The sequence below is a fragment of the Psittacula echo genome (genome assembly GCF_963264785.1).
Source record: "Psittacula echo genome assembly, chromosome: 10".
Taxonomy (NCBI): domain Eukaryota; kingdom Metazoa; phylum Chordata; class Aves; order Psittaciformes; family Psittacidae; genus Psittacula; species Psittacula echo.
Window position 1 is genome coordinate 3,895,249 of NC_137741.1, and position 21,807 is coordinate 3,917,055.

At 47.2% G+C, this 21,807-nt stretch overlaps 2 protein-coding genes across 4 annotated transcripts in view; one reads left to right on the top strand and one right to left on the bottom strand.

Annotated features, from left to right (window-relative positions):
* Nucleotides 1-14,239, top strand: part of SCAPER (S-phase cyclin A associated protein in the ER) — a gene marked incomplete at its 3' end in the record, with an annotated part of 134,504 nt that extends 120,265 nt beyond the window's left edge. For all 3 annotated transcript variants that reach the window (XM_080626273.1, XM_080626271.1, XM_080626272.1), the window contains exons 26-28: nt 9,604-9,795; nt 12,452-12,503; nt 14,145-14,239. In XM_080626273.1, coding sequence (XP_080482399.1) covers nt 9,604-9,795; nt 12,452-12,503; nt 14,145-14,239 — 339 coding nt within the window. The remainder of the gene's footprint in view (nt 1-9,603; nt 9,796-12,451; nt 12,504-14,144) is intronic.
* A 2,454-nt stretch (nt 14,240-16,693) lies between these two features.
* ISL2 (ISL LIM homeobox 2) lies at nt 16,694-19,586 on the bottom strand (the record flags this gene model as incomplete). The annotated part of the gene is made up of 6 exons (XM_080626368.1): nt 16,694-17,089; nt 17,211-17,381; nt 17,480-17,763; nt 17,861-18,123; nt 18,368-18,557; nt 19,529-19,586. The coding sequence occupies 6 exons, from the start codon at nt 19,584-19,586 to the stop codon at nt 16,973-16,975; spliced, it is 1,083 nt and encodes a 360-aa protein (XP_080482494.1). The 3' UTR covers nt 16,694-16,972.
* Between the last annotated feature and the right edge of the window lie 2,221 nt (nt 19,587-21,807).

Here is a 21,807-nt window from a genome sequence, read left to right on the forward strand (position 1 = left end):
TTGAGTTTCATCTGTGTAAATGAGTAGAGAATCATGCCCAAAGTGTCAGCTGAACTTTACAAGTGATACATCATCAAAGGTGAAGATTCACCTAAGTATGAAGATGGTTCTTTGAAAATAGTGCAGGGCTATGAGGGCTAATTCTAATAATTTCAGTGTAATACCTGAGGATTTGAGACGTGGCAGGATAGGGGGTTTATCTCAGCTTGCAGAGTATGTGTATTTCTCAATACATTTCATGTATAATATTCTCATCTGGTTATGAATTATTAGGCCAACAGTTGCACATGGAAATCTCCTGTGATGTTATTTTGGAGAATATGAAGTTTACCATTTTCTAAAGAGCAGCAATACCCTCCAATGTAACAAGGTGCTTAAGGAAATTATGAGCATTCAGCATGAGAGCAAACTCACATGTTTAAACATTAATTTTTATGTTAGCATGTTAAATGCTAAAATGCTGTCATTTTTAAAGTCAGACTTTTCCTTAATAGCTTTTCTAGTTCAGGCATTAGGTTACTGTTTTATCCTGTACCCTGGGAATGTGTTAAATTCACAAATAGCCTCATTGCATGTTAGAATAGTTTCCAGTCTCCTTTCACCACATTGTAATGGAGCTTGTCTTTTACAATATCTGTTTAATATTATTTACTTATTGTTGAATTTAATCTGTACGTGCTTCATTTGTTATCTTATAATTAAGGTAACATGTTAATGCTCATTTTGGGGACATTTTTTCTCCCAAGAGCTTTGTATAAAGAACTTCTTTATCCGGATTTCGCACTAGCAGCACTTTTGAGAAATAGTTTTACTTCTTTCCGTCATCACTGTGCTAGCATTTGCCGTTGTCCTGTCCTGAATGTTCAAATGGCTCAGGATGATCACACAAAAACTGCTTTGATAAGACAGTGCACCTCTGAATCTGTGTGCCTAAACCATAGAGCCAGCTGTAATATAGTGTGGTTTATAGGAAGACTGATGTTATTTCTGAACTCTTTTATCTCCTCTCTGAAGGCTTCTATGTGATGTTAAGAAAAAAAAAACCACAAATTTTTGAAATAGACAAAATTCTTACTTTCAAATTTGAATGAAGCATTCTGGAACTTTTTCATGGAAACGGTGCTCTGATTGTGGATAAATATTAGGAGGAATGTAGAACATTCCTTGCTCAGAGCCTTGCCAATAGTGGACTTTGCAAACTGGAAAGAAAAAAGCTTGACCTTAAAACAGAAGAAGAGCCTGAGTGGTGACATATTCTGCTGATTGAATGCTAGCAGTATGAGATCTGTTTATATAGAAGCAAAGAAATAATGCACATCTAACTTTGAAGAGAAACTCGGCACTACTAATAGAAAGACTTATTTCTTTTATGAAGTTATAAATAACCTGACATCAAACAGAAGGATTTAACTGTTTGATGGAACACTGTAGTTACAGAGATTAGATGCACAGTTCCTGTTCAATAAAGTTGCTAGTTACGTGTACAAATTAGAATTGACATTTATATAAATGATAAATAAATAGAAAAGAAACATTACTAGTTTCCATACCAACAGTACAACATTAAGACCCAAATGTTTATAATGGCCATGGTCAAGTTTGGAACTGTAGGACAGATGAGATAGTAGAAAAGGCAAAGGAGTGCCCCTTAAAGATCCATTAGCTTTTTAGTCTGAGTTGTTCTAAGAAAATTGCATCTGAACATGAAATACATCAGCTTAATTTCATAAAAATGAAAGGAAATTCTGTTAAGAAGGATGTTTTTCCAGAAAGTTAATTCAGTTCACAGTGATAATCACTGTATTTGTCTCTAAGCACCTAATGACTACACCGTTTCATTAGCAGGTTTTTTTTCTCCAAGAGCTGGTGAAGGTTTCACTTCAGGAGGTTTTAATCTTTACAAAGTTATGATTCAACTCCATTTTCCTGTATCCATGTTAGCATAATCTTGCCCGCTTTTCATTGGAGAAAAGAGCGACAACTTTGGTCAAAATCACTAAGAAATGCCAGCCTGACTGTGGAGCACTAAGAACACAACATTGTCATGCACAGTTAGTCACACAAGAGTGGTGCACTTGTGACTTGTGAGGTTTGTTCAAGTCTTGATGTTTGGGATTTCTGTGGCTACAGATTTCAGTTCTCTCCTTAGCAATCTCTCTCCTTTCTGTGCTATCTAAACCAGCAAGAAGCAATTTTTCCTTTCTTCTGTGGATGAAAAAAGCTGATAGGATACAGAAAGCACCCGTAGGTCACAATATCTTCTACTGCAGTGTTGCCAAGCAAGCATCCCTCTGCTGCTGGGGAGACCTGGCAGCAAATGTGCAGTTCCAAGTGCTCTGATGGCAGCTGAGAGTTGCTGGACTTTGTGTCTACCTTCTTGGTTGGACATCCCCTGCCCTTACAGGTCTAGTTTATGGTGGCTGTGCCCTAGCAGTGCTGTCAATACCAGCAATGCATTTGCTCCCAAAGTTTCTGCATTTTTATGTTGCATATTTTAACAGCATAAACTGTGACATAATAAGGTATATGTGTGAGATATAGCAAAAGGAATAGAAATAATAAGCAAATCGTATGACCAAGGTAACATCTAAAGACACTGGTTTTTCAAACCTTCTGATGTTTTTGTATAATTGATTTCTGGAAGGCTGGCAAGTGGTTACTGGGAGAGATGTGTGAGTGTCCAGGCTGCAGTGAGGTTTTCTGTTCTTTGTGGTGTGCAAAGCACACCTGTACACCTCTGTGGTCAAAAGTGTTACTGGGGACTTCAGGGAACTGTCAGCTTAACAAAAAACAAGCTCTTGCAAAACCATTGCCCTAAATGGTAATGGGGAATCTGTGATAAAGGAAATCATGGGGCAGCACAACATGAAAATGAGAACTCAAATAAGTTACAGGATCTGCTATGAAGGGTACCCAGGTACAGTGTTTCTTTTCGGTAACGCTTAAATGATGTCTTCCAGGTATGTTTGTGAAAACTCTGCAGCAGGTCTCCCAAAAATGAAACAAAACTGATGGAAGTACAGGTCCATGTTCCTGAGTTATCATAGAATCATAGGATAGTTAGGGTTGGAAAGGACCTTAAGATCATCAAGTTCCAACCCCCCTGCCATGGGCAGGGACACCCCACACTAAACCATGTCACCCAAGGCCTCATCCAACCTGGCCTTGAACACCGCCAAGGATGGAGCATTCACAACCTCCCTGGGCAACCCATTCCAGTGCCTCACCACCCTCTCAGTAAAGAATTTCTTCCTTAGATCCAATCTAAACTTCCCCTGTTTCAGTTTGAACCCGTTACCCCTTGTCCTGTCACTACAGTCCCTGATGAGTAGTAAGCTGGAGCTGAAGGCTCTTGTGTACCCTGTAGATCTCCAAGGACCAGCATCAGCTCTGTCCTCCAGCCCTGGGCTTAAAGGACCCTGGAACAAGGTGTTAGTGTTGGCAGCCTTGCCTGCCATACCAGAATGGACATGGCGAGTGTCTGATGGCAAATGTTCCATCTTGTTTAGCGGCTTCCTTTGATAGCCAGGGAAGCTGCTTTGGCCAGTTCAAAATATACCCTGTTTTGGGCTTGGAATTGATAACCTGACCACTGTCTTAGCTATTTGGAGGAGAACAGCTTCTTACCAGGCTTAAACCAACTAATTTTTAACCTGGAATACTGGGAGGAGATTTTTTTAATTATTGTTGAGGGGGGAGCAACCTTTGAGGGAATGAATAGAATGGTAAATATTACTAACATTTTAGACATGTGGTGAATGTCTTGTAGCTTTTTAAGTGTATGAATAATTTTCAGTAAGTGGTGATACTTGGTTCATAATATTATGATTTACTGGTCTAGTACAGTTTAGTTCTCTGAGGACCTGGCTTTCTGAATTAGTTGAATACTGATTTTTCAGTTTTCTCTTTTGCCTTTGCATAGACAGAAAGCTTGCTGCTGGCTTTCTGGTCTTCCTGACCAGAAAATTAAGCAGGCTCTTGGAAAGATAATTCCAGTGTTTTTGTGGTATATTCAGACAGAAATAACTGACATGAGTGATGCCTTCCCAGAGGCATCTGCAAATGTCCAAGTGAAACAAGAAAACCTAAATCCATCACTAGAAGTAGACTAAATATTGTTCTGAAAATCAGCACTCCCACTCCGCAGTAATCCTGGACTAACCTTATCTAGTGTACAAGGAGTGAAAAAGTTCTTGGTCTGACACTGAACTTTTTGGGGTTTGGGGATTCTTTTTTGTTACTTCTAATGAAATATCTGTCAATATTGAACATGAATGCATAGAAGCATTGAAAACCAGCTGTGATCATAATCTTTAAATCTCTGGAAAGTTGCAGTCAACATTTTAAATTCAATTAGTGTCGTGGTTTAAGCCTAGTCAGCAACTCAGCCATGCAATCTCTCTCTCACTCCCCCCCCCCCCGGCCCCCGGCTTCCTCCCCCTGCTCCTGGAGGGATGGGGAGGAGAATCAAAAGAACGTAGCTCCCACTGGTTGAGATAAGAACAGTCCAGTAACTAAGGTATAACACAAACCACTGCTGCTACCACCTATAATAATAATGGTAAGGGAGATAACAAGGGAAGAGAATGCAACTGCTCACCACCTGCTGACCGATACCCAGCCTGACCGAGCAGCAATCTAGCCCTTCCGGGTAACTGCCACCAGGTTTACATCCTGGGCATGACGTGCTGTGGTATGGAATACCTCTTTGGCTAGTTTGGGTCAGGTGTCCTGTCCCTGCTTCCTCCCTGGCAGAGCAGGGGCTCAGAAAGTCCTTGGTCAGACTAAACATTACTGAGCAGCAACTAAAAACACCGGTGTTATCAGTGCTGTTCCTAGGCTGAAAGTCAAAAACACAGCACTGCACCAGCTACTAAGAAGGAGAAAAATGACTGCTACTGCTGAACCCAGGACAATTAGTTTCTCTTTTTTTAAATGCTTTACATATGTAAAATGTGTAACTACAACGTCATCAAAAGTGCTACTCCATGGTTAAAAAATGCAAAACTTCACAAAGCAGTTTGATTGAGCTGCTAGTTATTGAAAACTTAGTAGCATGCATCTACATTATATGTCTAATTAGGGCATGAATATAGGAATGATAGGAATATATGATTTATCAATTCACTTCAATTTGGCTAATGTTTGCTCAGTGTTTTACATAACAGTCATTCTTCAACTTCCTGGCTGACAGTTTTCTCAATGAAAAATCCTGCTTATTACTTACAAGATGGTTACAAACTCAGTTAACTGATCATGAAGATAACGTTCCAATGACTAGGGGATTCTAAGTTTAATTTTCCTGTAGAATTAACCATGAACTTGGTAAGATTTTCCTTCTGTTACCATTACTGTATCATTGAAAAGACCTGGATCCTGTTAGTAACAAAGATTTTATTATCCTGCTTTGATGAAAATTCATACATATGCATTTAAAAGTAATTGTAGTTTTCATTCATGATAAAAGTAATACAGAGAAAAATCACGTAAAAGACCAATACGTATATATGCAGTAGTAAATAGAATTACATTTACTTTCAGTTGCTGACTCTCATGTGAAGGTTGCCCCTGTGTCCTGCCCTTGCATGCAAGGGAGGGAGGGAGTTGCACTTGTGTGATTCTCAGTCTGCAGGATCATCAGAAAGCTCTTTTGGGGCCCTTGGAGCTACACAGAAAAGTTAAGTGAAGTGAGCTGCAACATTCCCTTTGCTACCGAGAGAGAAACCATACCCAGGTTATTTGGCTCCACATTAGTTCCCTAGCAAAGACCTTCAGTCCTGGGAAGATCTCCTTTGGGCGGGGCCAGGAAGCAGTGGCAGGAGAAGACTGCTGAAGCTGTCCTGGTGGGAATACAATGAAGAACTGCAGAATCCAGGATGGAATATCCTCCCAGCAGTCACTTCAGGTCTGTAGCCAGACACCCTACCTAAGAGGCAGGGGGAAGCCTTATCTCCCAGCAAAATGATGACTTCCACTCACGACTTTATTACTGTTCCATACTACAAGGAGCTTTTAATTTTTTTGATTGATTGTCCTTTTTTATTGCTCAAGTGCTGTGTGGCATATTGCTGGCTTTTGTCACTGTAGTCTGTTTTGAAAGACTGACTTTTATACTGCTCAGGCTTTCACAGCTAGAAGAATTGCAGCAAACGGCCAAGCAGTGTACTGCATAGCGAATATTGGCCCAGGTAAACTTGAGGGGGAAATGGATTCCATCTAGAGACTTCAGAAATCATGAATCACCTTTTCCTAAGTGATAGACTTCAGAAATACCAGTACAGTGGATCAGGATGGTTATTGCACCATGGAGTGCAGAGTGCGCTTTCCAAAGAGTCACCCGGGAGCATGGGTTGCCGGGTAGAGCAGAAGAGAGTGCCTGACCCTCTGGCAATTGGAGATAAAGCAAATTAGCAGGACCTGCAGAAGGCTATAAACTGGTGGGAGTGACAGAAGATAACTGATAAGCAACCTCCAAACTGTTGCTCAGTAAAAAGTACCCACAGGTCATCCCATTAGTCATCGTGCTGGACAGTCAGCTAGCGTGGGTTCGACAGGCACAGCATGTGTGGTACAGGAAAGCTCAAAGTTCAGACAGAGACCAGGGAGGGAAAACTCTATTCTTAAAGGTGACTGTTAAAATTGGGTATTAGAGTGGCAGATACTGTGCAGCCTTGCTAACCATCGGCTTACACAGTACAGAGGTTGCTTCAGTTCAGAGCAGAGAGGGATTTAAGGTGCTGTGGCCTCTCATGTTCAGCAGGCTCTTATGCTGAAAGCAGACGGTGCTATTGGCCGGTGCTTTCTGGTGTGCTAACCCTGAATCTCACCCCAATGCTCTATAAGAGGGGCTTCACCTCTGAAAGGTGTCAGAGTCTCAAGTTGGGCTGGTAGCACAAAGACTTCGTTCATTCAGCATGAAATAGCATTTCAGAAAATGTATTTGCCGTGCCTCTTACCTGTGTGTGTAGTTTGGGGTCTTCAGAGGAAGCAAAATCTGATAACAAAATATAGAAAATACTAATGTGGGTTGCCTGATCTGGATAAATAAAAAATAAATAAACAAGTAAAAAATAAGGCTTGTACCAACTTGATAGGTCTCAATTCAGCAAAAGAAAACCACAAGCAACTACTAATGGAACCTAGGCGCATATTTGAAGTTAAAGCCCAGCTTAAATGCTGGGCTGTACAGAAATGTGGTGATTTAATTAGGATCTTGTTACATTTGACAGGCATATCTGACTTCCAGGCTAGAGAGGGAGCAACAAGAACAGCTAATTCTAGGTAAACGTGTCTGGATTCCAATATGTGGCAGGAGGAGGAGCAAGCTTTCTGCACTGGATTTCAGTGAGGAGCTTGTATCTCAAATTAGAGCGTTTATGTAAGATGAATATTCCAAGCCTGCAGAACTCCCTGGGATTATTATGCCAAATGACTGTTTAAAAATAAAACAAGTAAAGAGAAGTCTTTTTCCACAGTGAAGAAGTCATACGCAAGGTTTTCATTTGTTTTCTTCATTGTTCATCTGCTAAATCAAGTGCCGGACTTCAGTTTCTCCACCGGTTGACAGTGAAACACGGGATATGAGCTCTGCTTGAGGTTTATTTGTTTGGGGCTTTTTTCCAGTAAGGGGTGACTCATGATTGTTTTCTTTATTTATTTTCCAGAGTACATTATAGAGTGTATCAGGTTTAGGAGCTGCATTAGTACAGTGAGCTGAAATCATTAAATTGTTTCCACATGTGATAAATACCCCATTAAAACAACCAGCGGCCATTGTCTATATCTTCCTAGCTGTAATGTTGATAACATCATAGTAGTAAAAATGCTGAAAAGCAAAAGAGAATGCAGTAATAATTCTGTGGAAGCTATTTGGGTGTCTGCGCTGTTTGTTTGGCAAGGGTTCACTGATTTTCCATGGCACTTTTAGAACAGGTAAAGGAAGTGAAGTGTGAAATAAAAAAGTCCCCAAAATTCTTTTCCTCTCCCTGTTCATCAAGTGAGCAGTGGCCATTAAAAAGAAACTGAGAGTTCTCTTGTTCTCTCCCAGATCGAAATACCAGTTGTAGTTATTTTAGTGCAGTTACAACTGATTTTAAGAGCTTTTCTTATTACAGAAGTAACCTTTGAAAACCACAGATTTATAAATAACCACTGTGGTCATTTATAAATTCAATTCAATAAAATTTTAAAATCCAGTCAGCAGTCACAAACTCAAGGGCAGCTCTTGCTTACAGGATGGTAGCCCTTAGCTAAGTTTAGAATCACCCAAATGCTTCAGTGATGTTTTGCTCAAAACACTGTCCGAATGTATGCTGGATTTTCACTGTTTTGGCTGTCTTTTAAAAATTTCTCCTGTATTTAACAGCATTAAGACATCTCTACCAGTATTTTAAAGGTTTTCAATGTCTTTTTGGCTGGTAAACTGGGGAGGGGGGGAAAGCAAACTATTACTTTGTTGATTTTGTTTTTAAACTGAACTGCATTATCAACTGAGTGTGTGCTCTGAAGGTATTGTTAAAAGTGCTTTGAAAACTTGTAAATCCCTGTAATTTATGTTCCTGTGGTCTCAACTGCTTCTTTCTGTCCTTCTGGTTTTAATTTGAATGCAGTCGTGTCTGGGTGTGTACCTGTAAATTGTGTTTTCCCAAGTACAATTTACAGTCGTGACCCGAAGTTTTACAGTGTTCTAACCTGATAGGAGCTTCCTCCTATGCCGAAAAGCCATCTTTGGGTCAAGCAGCTCTTTCATATTGTAATCGTCTAATCAAAGTTACTTGGAGCAGGTCCGATTTTGGCATTTTTTAGTTTATCACAAAGACTTTATAAGAATATCAAGTAAATTGGAAAAGTTCCTTTGCAGGAGACAAGTAATAGCATTGCCTTATTTCTTCAGATGTACACAGTTGTAAACTTAGCCTGCTTCATGACAACAGTACCATTTATCTAAACAATTCTCCTTTTAGAGTCAATGGCACTGATAGAAACTGAGATAAGAAATACAGATGGGAGGATCTTTCTGAGTCTCTACTTACTGAAACTCCTTGCCGTGCAGCTTACAATCACCTTTTCTTTCTGGTGCCTGAGAATGCGGGGCAGACATCTACCATGAAACAGAGTCCTCTTTAATTGCCAGAGAGCACACTAGTGAAGGATGATCGAGCTTCAGGAGGGTTTTTACAGTCCTGGTGATCTTGACTGATTTTTTTTTACCCCTTAAAGACATGCTTACTGTGCTTTTAAATGGCAGGGGTTGGGGATTTTTGTTTCGTAGTTCTAACTCACAGTAGTCTCTTTGCTATCATTCTTTGTCTTTTGAGTGAAGGTATTATCTATTTTATTGTAATCTGCAGATTAAACTCTTTTACTGTCTGGGTGATACTGGAAAACGAAGTTTCAAGCCATATATTGTCTTCCGCTGCAATAAATGTAATACATGCACACTCAACAGCAGTTATTTAGACTAAATGTTGTAAACTTTTCTTTTAGTATTTACTCCTCGGCCGCGCTCATTTTTTTAGCATGACTTAAGCACCCTTGGTGGTTAACAGGAAGAGAAGAGCAGATTGATCACGTGCCTTACTTTTGTGCTGTTTGTCTTTTCAGATCATTGTACAGTCTGGCCGTCACCCCACGGTGCTGCAAAAACTATGCCAGTTGCCTTTCCAGTATTTCAGCGATCCTCGTTTAATCAAAGTGCTCTTCCCTTCACTAATAGCTGCGTGTTACAATAACCCTCAGAACAAGATCATCCTGGAGCAGGAGATGAGTTGCATTTTACTCGCCACATTCATTCAGGTAGCTATTGCAGTCACATAACAGCGGTGCGAAGGGTCACTGCAAGAGGTTTTCTCATCTTTGCTCTGTGTGTGGAAATCATTTGGCTTAAGTAAAACAAGTAAACAGCATTGAAGTACTTCTGAGATTCTCTGCAGCCCTTCAAACCGCACATTATGCCTGTACTTGAGGCATCTTGTAACACTAAAAGGTTACCGAGGAGTCCAGGTTCTCACTTATCACGTGCAGTGTGCTGGGAAAGTTTGGTGTGGGTCCTGCTATTGCAAGACAGTTCTTAAAATACTTATTTTTTAAACCTGCTGCACATATAGCATGTCTGAAATCACTACATTAATGTGTTTACATACAAATGTACAGTTGTATACCGTGTACAATAGATTTACAGAGAGAACTGAAGTGTATATATTTTATGCAGAAAATACACAGAACATATGTTACCAGTCCAATCTTGCAGTCTTTATTTTTGACAGTAAGCCACCGAGGTCATGACGAATACTGCTTTGAGTAAGGCTTTACAGCATTTTTGTTCTCTTTGTCTCAGTTTATATGCTGTGCTTCATGTATCAGGTTTTGTGTGTGCCTCATGTTTTCCGTACATTTTATTGACTGTTTCCAATAAATAAATGCAGTTTTCGTAAACACTCTACTATTAAAAAGTAACATGCTTTTAGGAGTCTATAACTCCGTATCAGTCACCTGAAAGTTGCTGTTGTTCATACAGAAATGTTAGTCAAACTCTTTTTCCTAATGCTCTCCAGTTAGTCCAAGGGCAGGCTACACAGATTTGGGACAGAAGGCACAAGAAGTAAATGTTTACTAGAAGTCTTTGTATAACATCAAACTCCTGATTGCAGCTACTTTTTAGCCTTTTAATATTAAAATAATTACATAGCAGTTTAAAAAAAGAAAAGTTCGGAAGTTAGTATCTAAAGAATTTGCCATATAGTAACGAACTTCTGGTTAATACGAAGCTGTAATTCATCTGTGACTTTCTTAAAGTGAAACTACAGATTTCAGTGTACTAGTTGCAGTAGGAAAAAGTTAATTTGAGCATTACGAGTAAATGCAGCAAGTTTAGTTTGGATTTTTTCAGCCAAAAAACCATGAGAGTGGAGGAAAGTGTTCCCTATAGAATAATTAAGGTTATTTTCCTTGATTTCCGTGCTGCAAGGGAGAGAATGACATTTAAATCCCCAGTAGCTACAGCAGAGTGTTAGGTATATTTACAAGGATCAACGTTATTAATTTGATTTCCAATTAGAGGTGTATCTCAGATGCCAAATCCACATACTATTCTTGCAGGCTTTTAAAAAAGGCGTTATATTAAAATAGGGAAGATCCTCGTGTGCTGTAAAGTGTCTTTGCTGACTTCACCAGTGCTTTAGTATTTTACTCATTTTAAAATCTAATCCCAAATCTTGCACGTGCACACGCACAGAGAGCGATTCTGAAAGGAAGCAGGGAGCGCTCAAATCCCCACAGACATGGAAGAAACTTGCCTCTGTACTTCTGTTTCAACTCACTGCTGTTTGTCAGGCAAATCTCTCATTTGCTTCAGTGGGAAGGTTTGGGAAAGACGGTAAAATGTTTCCCCGTGCCTAGAAAATGAGATTCTTCCTGTGCCAGGGAATGCAAAAAGAAGTCCCGTTTACGTAAAAGTTTGGTGGTGTGTACGAATATAACACTTAAATACAGTGTGTTAAATGTGTGCAGCGTAAATCAAAGGAAAATGATTGCTGGATTTTACAATGATCCACGCTGTACCTCCCTACCAGCAGATTTATTTCCATCATCTGAAGTTTGCATCATCCTGTTTGTTACTTCTGTTTCGAGTTGTGCTGAAATAATTGAAAAACATTTAAGTAGTATCCAGGGTTTGCTAAACTGTATCTCTTGTGTCAAATAATACTGTCTGCTCAGTGAATACTTGAACAATAGATAGGATCCTAGAAGCCCTCTCCATACTGGGGCAGCTGGCTTGCATAATCCTACGATGTTCCGAGCAAAGTCGGTGTCCTTGCTAACTCCAGAGGATGCAGCTTCCCCTCTGATAGCAGCAGGGATCTCACGGTGCACTGGGCAGAGATTAACTGGTTCCGAAGCTGGCTGCAGCATTGGCCAGAGTTAATCACCTCTGTGGAAGAACATGACTTTACTCTCTGGAGATCAGGACTCCAGGGTCACCGGGAACCATAGCCGATGAAATCGGGATAATGCAAGAATTTTCCAAGAGTACATTTGGAGTTAGGAGCATAAAACTAAACCACCTTTTGATTTAAAGAAACATATCTGTAGGAAATGTTCTCTTAAATTAAAGGTCATGATAATAACTGTTTCTTAAAGAGATACTAAAACCTTGTTTTTTCTGTTGTGTATTAAAATGGGGGTTGGTTTTGGGCTTTTTTGGGGGTGGGGGATGTGGAAAAAAGGTATAAATAAGTGCATAAAACCCTACTGTATATGACAGAATTGAAATGATTGCTGTATTGGGGTAGGAAGTGTAGCGTACAAACCAACGTTTGGTAATTTACAGATTTCACCAAGTATTAGTAGTTTTAACTGACCATGAAGGCTTAAAAATGCTGTTTGAATTCCTCGGGTGTAAGATCTGAAAATCTGATGCCAATTTGTTCCTTTTTTTCTCTTTCCCTCATAGGATTTTGCACAGAGTTCAGGCCAAACGGATAATCAGTTATCTCAGCAGAGGGGTACGTCTCCAATCAAATAGAAAAGGGTAGCAACTGGGTAACAAAATGTGTAGATACTATATTTTACTGTGATGGAAAATTTTTGAGCCTGCATCATAAAGACATAGAGTAATTTACATAGAATAAACTGCAACATGGTTTTACAGTTTGGAGGGAGGCTCCCTAACTTGCATTCTGATTTAAGCATACATGTCTTCCAGTCTGCTGCTCGTCGTTTCAGGCATTCAGACTATTAGTCTTTATTAAATGCTATGCCATATCATGTCTTAAAATGTGATACTCTACGTGCACATACTTAATTAGCAGTCACAAAGGCTACCTTCAGAAGTTTTAGGTTGCAGAAGCCACACAGCCATTGCCAACACACCCAGAGAGCCAGAAATCGCTAAAATACCACCCTGTAGTTATTCTGTAAAGTCTGTCAGTTTGCAGAAGAGTTGTGATTTCTTTCCCCCCCCTCACTTGTTGTAAATATTGTGTAAAATGCAGTTAACCTCTTTAGGTTAAACATCTGAAAGCCTCCCAGCTAAGATGGTTATTGCTTGTTAAACACGTCTGAAATTCAAAGGCCTTGATGGGAATCTGGTCTTGAGTCGCCCGTATTTTGCATGAAGTGCATCACTCAGTCATTTCCCCTTAATAGCGAGCAGAAATCCATCACCATTTTGGTGTACCTTTGGCAGAAGATGAGCAGTTCTAGGTCTAAAGCATTAGCATTGTGCTTAAAAATAAATTACAAAATACAAAGTTAACTTTATGGAGTTTTTTACTGTCCTCTTAGTCTGAAGCAGCCTTGTACAGTGTCAGCAGCACAAACTTTCCAGGATTGTGTTTGCATGAGAATCTGCTCAAAAAAACATCTAAAATCCAAGTGGAAAACTTGCTTTCTATTTTCACTATTCAAACTGGATGAGCTTTTAAACAAAGATGACGATCTGGTGACATGTGAGTGTGATTTCTAAATACTCCCTGGTCGCAAAAAAGCTGGCTTAATGGTAATATAAGCAAGATTGGTTTTATCCATTTTATCACTTGGAATGTGGACGCTGCTGTCCCCCAGAAAAACAAAGGGGAGCAGTAACACTGCTGGAAATAGAAAATGCAAATCTCAGTGCCACAAAGGGTCGAACCTTGTGAACCTCTGTGCGCATTGCTAGCCCTGTTCACATCACCAGCAGTACGCATTGGAGTGAAAGCTGCCTGTGTAATTGTGCCGGGAGCTCTGGGGGAGTCAGGGAGCAAAACTCCTCTGCAGCCCTTTGTGGAGAGAGAAGCTGCTAGGCAGAGGGAGCACCGCTGAGTGTGCCCGAACTGAAGTGAGGCTGAGCCAGTCCCCGGGGGGTCCAAGTATATGAAGTGCATAAAGATGTATATAATGTTGCCATGCATAAAGCAGAGAGCCTTGTCCAGAAGCTTAAAAATCTCAGCCTTTGCTCATCAGAACCCCCATTTTTAAAGCTAAACCTCAATGTCCAGAGCTCCACAAAAGCTTCATCCCATGACCTAGGAAGTTTTTGGTAGGGAGAGAAGAGTGAATGACCTAGAGTATCTGGAATTGTCTGCGAGCTCGTTATTCTTGGTTTCTTGCCATCTGATCTGAAGAGGGAATAACTTGGTAATTTTATGTTCTATCTTCAACAGAGAAATTTTTCACTTCTCGAGATTATCTTGAGCTGTCCAACAGATTCCCCCGGCAGTCCTGGGAAGAAGCTCGGCAGTTCTTCTTGAAGAAATAAGTGTTGTATTTGGTTTTACAGTCCCTAACGTCATCATGCTGACCTGTTCCTGCTGACTCCCTTCTTTACAAGGCTGTTCCAGAACGGTTTTGATACTCTGAATACTTACGCTGTAGATATATAATTTGCACTATTTATATCATAAGTACTGTAGATACTTTCGAGTTCTGTTTTGTAATTTTGATAATTTGAGTTTATTCTGTTCTGGTATGCGATGTGATGATTTGGGTAGCTTCTACCCTGTGATGTGGTGGTACCTGCACTGTGGAACTGCTGAAATAAGATTGCGAATAGAAGAAAATACGTTCTATATATCTTGTAATAAAGTAACTTATTCTGTCTGTACCGTGACTTCCGCGTTACAAATGTCGGTGTGTTTGAGCTGCCATACACAAGGCTTGGAGGGATGCTAGGATGTGTTCCAGTGATCAGACGCCTGCAGCGTTTGTCCGAGCTGGCTCTGAGGAGAGCTCGCGTTTAAGTTTGTGGTGATCTGGGCGAAGCCCCCCCTGACCCACACGCGTTTCTAACGTCTCGGCACGACCGAACACCGCCGGTTCTCGAACCGCGCCGCGTGCTCCCGCCGCTGCGCAGTTAAACGCCGAGACCGGCGCGTGCCTCCGCGAGGTTCGTTTTCCCGCGCGCGGGGCTCGGCTCTGAGGGGGCGCGAGACGCCCCGGGGGGCCCTGCTCGGCGGGGACGCGGCTCCCTCAGGGCAGGCGCCCGCCAAGGGCCGCGCCGATCGTGGGTTGCTCACGGCCGCGGGGGCAGGAACCGGCCCCGTTTTCGCGGCCCCCCTCGCCGTCCCCAGCAGCCGGGCCAGGTCCGGTCCGATCCGCACCTGAGCCGGCGGCAAAAACCCGAGCCGCCCGGCGAGGCCGCCGCGCCTGCCTGAGGCGCGAGCTCGGGTCCCCCGGCCGCCTCGGCGGAGCCGGTTTTACGGCCTGGGCGGTCCCGCTCCCGAATGACGGACGCTGCTTGCTTCAGACCAGGCCCGGGAGAGAGCGGAGAGCCGAAACCTGACCCGGCCGGAGGCAGGTAACGGCGGGGGCCCCCCGGCGGGGTTGGGGAGGCGGGAGACCCTTTTCCCACCTGCCTCGGCTCGGGGGCAGCACCCCCGCCGGCAGCAGAGGCGCCCCCGACTGCGGCGGCCTCTTCGCCGCTCCCGCCGGCACGTCCCCGGCAGCCGGGCTGCTGAGTGCCCCCGACGGCAGCTGAGGGTCGGCGCGCCCGGGAGCCCGAATCCCACACACCCCTCAGTCCCTCGGTGGTGGTGGAGCCGTCCCCTCCCCGGGGTGCCCTCCCTTGCGGCCCGGGGTGGTCGGGTAGAGCCCAGCTCTCCCCCGCCGCCTCCCCGAGGCTGCGGGCCCGATTGCCCTGTGATGGGCTCGTGGGGGCTGTTCATCTTCCTTTAAGGCTGTCCGGGCCTGCGGTCCCGGTGGGACCCGGCGCTGAGCGCATTCCCGCCGGGGTAGCGGGGAGGTAGCGGGAGCCGGAGCGGCCCCCGCCGCGCTCCCAGGTGATGCCAAAGGCAGATAAGGAGCCGCCGCCTGAGTCTAGACGGGGGCATGAACACACGCGAGGGGACGGCTCGGCTCGCCGCCGCCACCCGGGGGAGCGCCCACAGGCGAGCCCCACCGCCCCCGGGGAGGAGGCGAGGCTGCCCCGCACCGCGGCAGGTGCGGGCACGACCCGGTCGAGCCCGGGGGCTGCTCCGAAAGAGAAACCTGCGCTCCGCCTCCCCGGCTATAAATAAGCGGCCCCGGGAGGGAAAGCCGATTAGAGCTGTGCGGTGAGGCCGTGCAGGCAAAGCCAGGGCTCCGCCCGTCCCGACTAGCACCCCGATCCGCACCCCGCTCTGCTCCGCGCCCCATCTTGCGACACTCTCCGCTCCGCGCTCCGCTCTGCTCCCCGACCTGGCCGGCAGCGCGGCTCAGTGCAAGGGGAGCGCCTTAACCGTTCTTCCGCGCCTTTTTATTCGTTTCAATCCTTTCCCTTTCTTTCTTTCTCTTTTTTTTATTAAGTCCAAAATATTTAATCCCACTATTCAACCGCTGACTCTGACAATAAATAACAATAACTTACTTTTGTTCGTTAAAGGCTCAAACAGTCCGTCCTCCGTCCATTGATAATTTAACATTAGTACTGGTTTCCCCATTAAAAAGTCTCGTTTCCGTGTCCCGTTTTTCCAGCGATCGTGCGGGGCCGGGCGCCGCGGCCCGGGAGAGGCATCGGCGTGAGATGAGGCTGGACGGAGCGGCTCCGCGGAGGGGAGGGCCAGGCCGGCTCCGCGGCCGCGGGAAGGCGCGGACCCCGGGGAAGTCTCTCCCCCGTTTTGTATTTCTCTTTTTCCTTTTCCCTTCCAAAAAGGGAAGAAAAGCCGTCCCCGGTGCAAGCGGTGGGCGAGGTTGCCTGTCACCATGCCGGGCTCCAGCGGGGAAATCCACGTTTCTTTGGGGAAAAGAAACATCGAAATCCGCAGAGAAAAAAAAAAACAAAACAACAAAATAACGAAATAATCAGGGCAGGGGCTCTCTCTCCGGTCTGGTGAAGGCAGCGAGGATCCCGGTGCTTTTTTGGCCGTCAGTAACACATTTTTTGTTTGTTTTTAAATAAGAATAATTAAAAAACAAAGGCGTTTGTCCGGCGCTCTGGGAGCGGCCCGGGGCCGGGTGTCTCATGCAGGGAGCGCAGGCATGCGGAAGTCCCGCGGCGGCGGGCGGCCGGGCCGCCTCACGTCTCGGCCGGGCTGGGCACCATGCTGTTGGGGGTGTCGGGGAGCTGGGAAGACAGCGAGGTCACGTCGCTGCCGGAGGAGGTGCCCAAAGAGCCAGACTCTGAGAAGGAGACCTGGGGGGAGCAGCGGTGGTGAGAGCGCGGCGCAGACCCCACCGCGCCCCCTCCCCATCCCGCAGCTCCCCTGCCCGCCCCCGCGGTGCGGCGCGGCGCGATGCGGTGCTGTGCGGCTCACCAGCTGCTGGAAAGCGGCGGGTTGCTCCAGGTCGCTCTGCAGGGCAAATTCGCTGAGCGCCTTCCAGGGCGGCTGGTAGGTCTGGACCTCCACGGCGCTGCCCTGCACGGCGCTCTCGTGGCGGATGGGGCTGCCGGCCACCAGCGGTGTCCCAGTGAGGCCCTGCAGGCTCTGCGGGCACACAGGGCTTCAGCGCGGCCGTCGCCAGCGCCCCCGGCCCGGGGCAACCCTCCCAACATCCCTTCCCGGCGGGGCGGGCAGACTCTCACCGTCTTGTCGCTGTGTTGTTGCTGCTGTAGCTGCTTCATGAGGATGGATTTCTTCTTGTCCTTGCAGCGCTTGTTTTGGAACCAGACTCGGATGACGCGGGGGCTGAGCCCTGTCATCTCCACTAGCTGCTCCTTCATCAGGGCGTCGGGGCGCGGGTTGGCGGCGTAGCAGGTCCGCAGCGTGTGCAGCTGCTTCTCGTTCAGCACCGTTCGCACGCGGGTGGTCTTTTCCGTTGCCTTGTGCGCCGGCGGCCGCGGGACGGGCGGGCGCCCGGGCACCGGCTCTGCGGCGGGCAGGGAGGGAACACACCATCAGCATCGCCGCCCGCCCGCCGCAGCCCTCCTGTCCCCTCTCGTGCTGTCCCTCCCTCTCGCCGGTACCTGCGAGGTGTGCGGCGGCGGCGGCCGGCTGCAGCACAGGGCTGCGCGGCCCGCGGGCGGCGGCGCCGTCGGGGAGCGGCCCATGGTCAGCGCGGCAGAGCAGGTCGCGCTCCCGCAGGCAGAACTGGTCGCCGGGCAGGAGCTGTCGGCCGCAGGCTGCGCAGCGGAAGCACTCCAGGTGGTAGACGTGGTCGCGGGCGCGCATCACCAGGTCGCTGCTGCTGAAGGCCGCCCGGCACTGGGCACACTTGATGCCGAAGAGCCTGCGGAGACGCAAGGCACTGTCAGGGACCGCGAGGCACTGTCAGGGACCGCGGCCGCGCTGTCGGACGGCTCCGGGAGGCGCCGCAGGGATGGGCAGCGGCTGAGAATCAGGTTTTCGTTTGTGGGAAATTCAGGGTCTTAAGAGGCTTTTGTGCTTTTTCAGGTTTTGGTTCTATTTTTATATATATATACATACATATATATATATATATATAAAACAAGCGTTGGTGCATTTGGGGTCACCTGCTGTAATCCCGCTTGCAGTAGGCCTTGCCGTCGCGCAGGAAGCATGTGCAGGTCTCATCCAGGGGCTGCCCGCACTCGGCACACTTGAGGCAGGCGACGTGCCACTCCAGGTCCGGCGACACCCGCAGCAGGAAGGGGTCCTGGATGCGGCCCCCGCAGCCCGCGCACAGGGCCAGCCCTGGCCGCCCTGCCGGGAGCGAGCAGGGCACAGTCAGGGGCAGCAATGAGTGAAAGCAGAAGCGCCAGGAATTAGGGAAAGACACTTTTTTTTTGTTTTATTTTTTACTTTCTTTTTTCTTTTTCTTTTTTTCCAAATAGGGAGAAAAAAAGACAGAAACATGGAGAGAAAGAAAGGACACAGGAAACGAAAGAGAAAAAGTAGAGCCGAAAAAAGAAGAAACTTGATCGATGGAATCAAATGCAGAAAGAGACATACAAGTAGAATTTCAGAAAAGGAAATAAAAGCAGAGTCATTAAAACAAAAGCTGAGGAAAAACTGGAAGAAAGAAAGAAAAAGAAATGAAAACAGAATGACAGAAAGAGAAATAAAACCAGCCAAAAACCCAGAAAGAGACAGTTAAAATAGGAACATGGACAAATGAAAACAATAAGAGACAAGAAATCAAAGGAAGAGAAATAAACCTAGAAACAAAACAAAACCAGAAGAATCGAAAGAACAAGAAATAAATAAAAACGGAAAGAGAAATTTAAAAACGAAAAAGACAAACCAAAACACTGACAGAGAAAAAGAGGCAAGCAGTAGCGCAGGCCGGGAAACAGGGAAGGAAAGAAAGAAAAAGCGGAGGGAAGGAGAGAAAGACACGGGAGCAGCAGTAAGACCCGAGATCAGCAGCGCAGACAGCCGAAGGGACAAGCATTCGGTAAGAAGTGGAGCCAGCGTGGCCGGGGCGCGCGGGGCACAAACGGGAACAGAAGCACCGGAGATGCCACGGGCCAAGCCGGCAGCCGCCCTCGCCCGACACCGTGCCGCAGCCCTTCCTGGCGCTGTCACGGCGCCCGCGGGTCCGGGGCGGCACGACGGCCTCAGATCTGCCCGACGGCAGCGGCAACGCGGCACTCGGTCCCGCAGCGCTCCGCGGCCGCTCCGCCGCGCCCGCCCGCCCCAGAACCGCGTTGTGTTGCGCGGCGCGCACTTACTTTTGGAGGGCTCCCCCATGGCGCCCGGGAGCGGCCGCGGGAGGAGGATGTCCACCATGCGGGCGACCCCCTGCGCACCGGCAGCGATGCGGGATGCGGCGCCGCCGCTCTACCACTACCCGCGCCGCGCGGGGCGGGGGCCGCGCCCGCCCCCCCGGGCCCGCCCCGCCGGGCCGCGCCGTGATGTCAGCGCGCACCGGCCGCGGGGGGGGGGGCGGTGCTGACCTCACCGCGCGGCCCCCAGAGGCGATTGGCGGCAGCGGGTAGGGCGCCCGCGGATTGGCCGTCGTGAACAATGGGCGCGCGGTGGCGCGCGGAGCGGTGCGGAGCGGCGTGGACTTCCCACGCCGCCTCGCAGGATCCCGGCCTGGCGTGGCCCGACGCCGGCTCGGACGGGGCGGGTAGCTCTGCGCGCCGAGGCAGAAGCTCCTCCACGGGAGCGGTGGGTGCGCTCCTCAGCGCCCTGCGTCCCGGACAGCCGCGGCGGTGGGTGTTGTACCCAGCGCCGTGCGCACCGGCCCTGCGCGCGGAGGGGACGGCTGCGCCGGCAGCCCGAGGCGGTGGAGATTCATTTCAGCTTTCCTTCTTCCTGTCTTCCCTATTCTTTTTTTTTTTTACTTTTAATTAGTATTTTATTTTCTCCTTCTTTTATTTCCCTTGTTCTGTTCTTTCCCCTCTCTGTCGCCTTCTATTTCGTTGTCCCTACCCCTGCTTTTCGATGTGCCGCAGACAGGTGCCCGCGGACGGGCACCGCGGGACAGTGCTCCGCTTTGCGTGGAGGCGCACTCCCACGGGAGATGGGACGGGGGCTCTGTAGCGGCCGCCCACTCAAAGCTGCGCGCCCACGGAGCGATTCCCTGCTGGGGGGCGTGCGCGGGAGGGCCGCTCCGATAGACGCGAAGGGGACCGCCGGCATTGTCGGGCTGCCGTCCCGGGCAACAGCTGCGTGATGAGTTGAAGTTACAGGGAAAAATAGTATTTTACCGCAGTTTCGTGCACCTGATCCCATGTTTCTTCTACAGCTGAACCTTTCCCATTGTTTTTTTAACCCTTCTATTCATTTTTCCTCCCTCTTTACCTCCAGTCTCTATGGGCTTCCTGTGCATTAGCAGCAAAATAGGGAGAGCACTTAAGTGGCCTTTGGCTCGGTTTTAAATTCCCAAAGACTTCACAGCGTAGCAGCACAAGCAGCTCAAAAGGTCCAGGAAAGCTTGTAAGTGCTGGAATTGAGACTGCTGCTGTCCTGGGGCTTTGGTCCTGCCCCTCTTCTCCACACAATTTACCTTTTGAATTTTACTCATAGAATTTGATAGGCATATGCCAACCTGTATGGCTTGGGAAGGACATGATGACTTTAAATTTTGGTTCAGAAAGGGCAGACTGTGCTCATTTTGCTCAGAGAAGGGAGGCAGGATGGGTTTTCCAGCTGAAGCACGCACTTTTTGTACAAGTCAAACACCCTGTAGGTATGAAACCCCAGAAGCTGAGGAGGGGGAGAGGACAATTTGGGTAACTGGCTATTTGACTATTTGATCCACTCTCTTCTGCCTGACCACAGCCCCTGCTATGACTTTGAGAACCCCAAATGTTGAAAGCAAACATTAAAGTTTGCACAAGAGCCAAGGTGGTAAGCAGGAGGGCATTTGGGGTACTCACTTCAGCAGAGGCATGTGTCACCAGGGGATTTTGCCATCTCTGCCTGCCCCTGCATGTGTGAAGGTGCAGAGGTACGGTGTGGCAATGACATCCTCAGGGCAAGGCAAGTCCACGTGTCCCCCGTCTGTGTGGCAGTGGCAGGGTGGCCGGAGCGCCTGCTGGGGTTTGTGGTGTGACTGCTGCCTGCTGTTACTGTGGCTCATTTGCCAGCAGCATTGCTGAGCTGGGAGGTGAGTGATGCAAAGGGAACTGGAAAAGTTTGGCTGGCTCTTCAGCCTGGGGTGACCCCATGGGACGGGTGATGGGAACCTTCACAGCACTGCTGTGGCTGTGGGGTGGAACAGGGCATCCTGCCCATTGCTGGGTGCCTGGCAGGGAAGACGGTGACTTCAGTCTGCACTGGAATCCACGGAGTCCTGAGTGAGTCAGTATCTGCATGTGTTAACAATAAAACGCAAAAATAAAATGTCAGACTGATAGGAGAATAAGACACGTCTAAGAAAATAGCAGCTTGGCAGGGATGCTCCATGTTGCATCACCCTTTTCTCACTTGAGGGCAGGGTCCTCTATGCTATCCCAAACCTCCTACCAGCTTAGGAATAAGAAAGGTTACAGACAAGCCA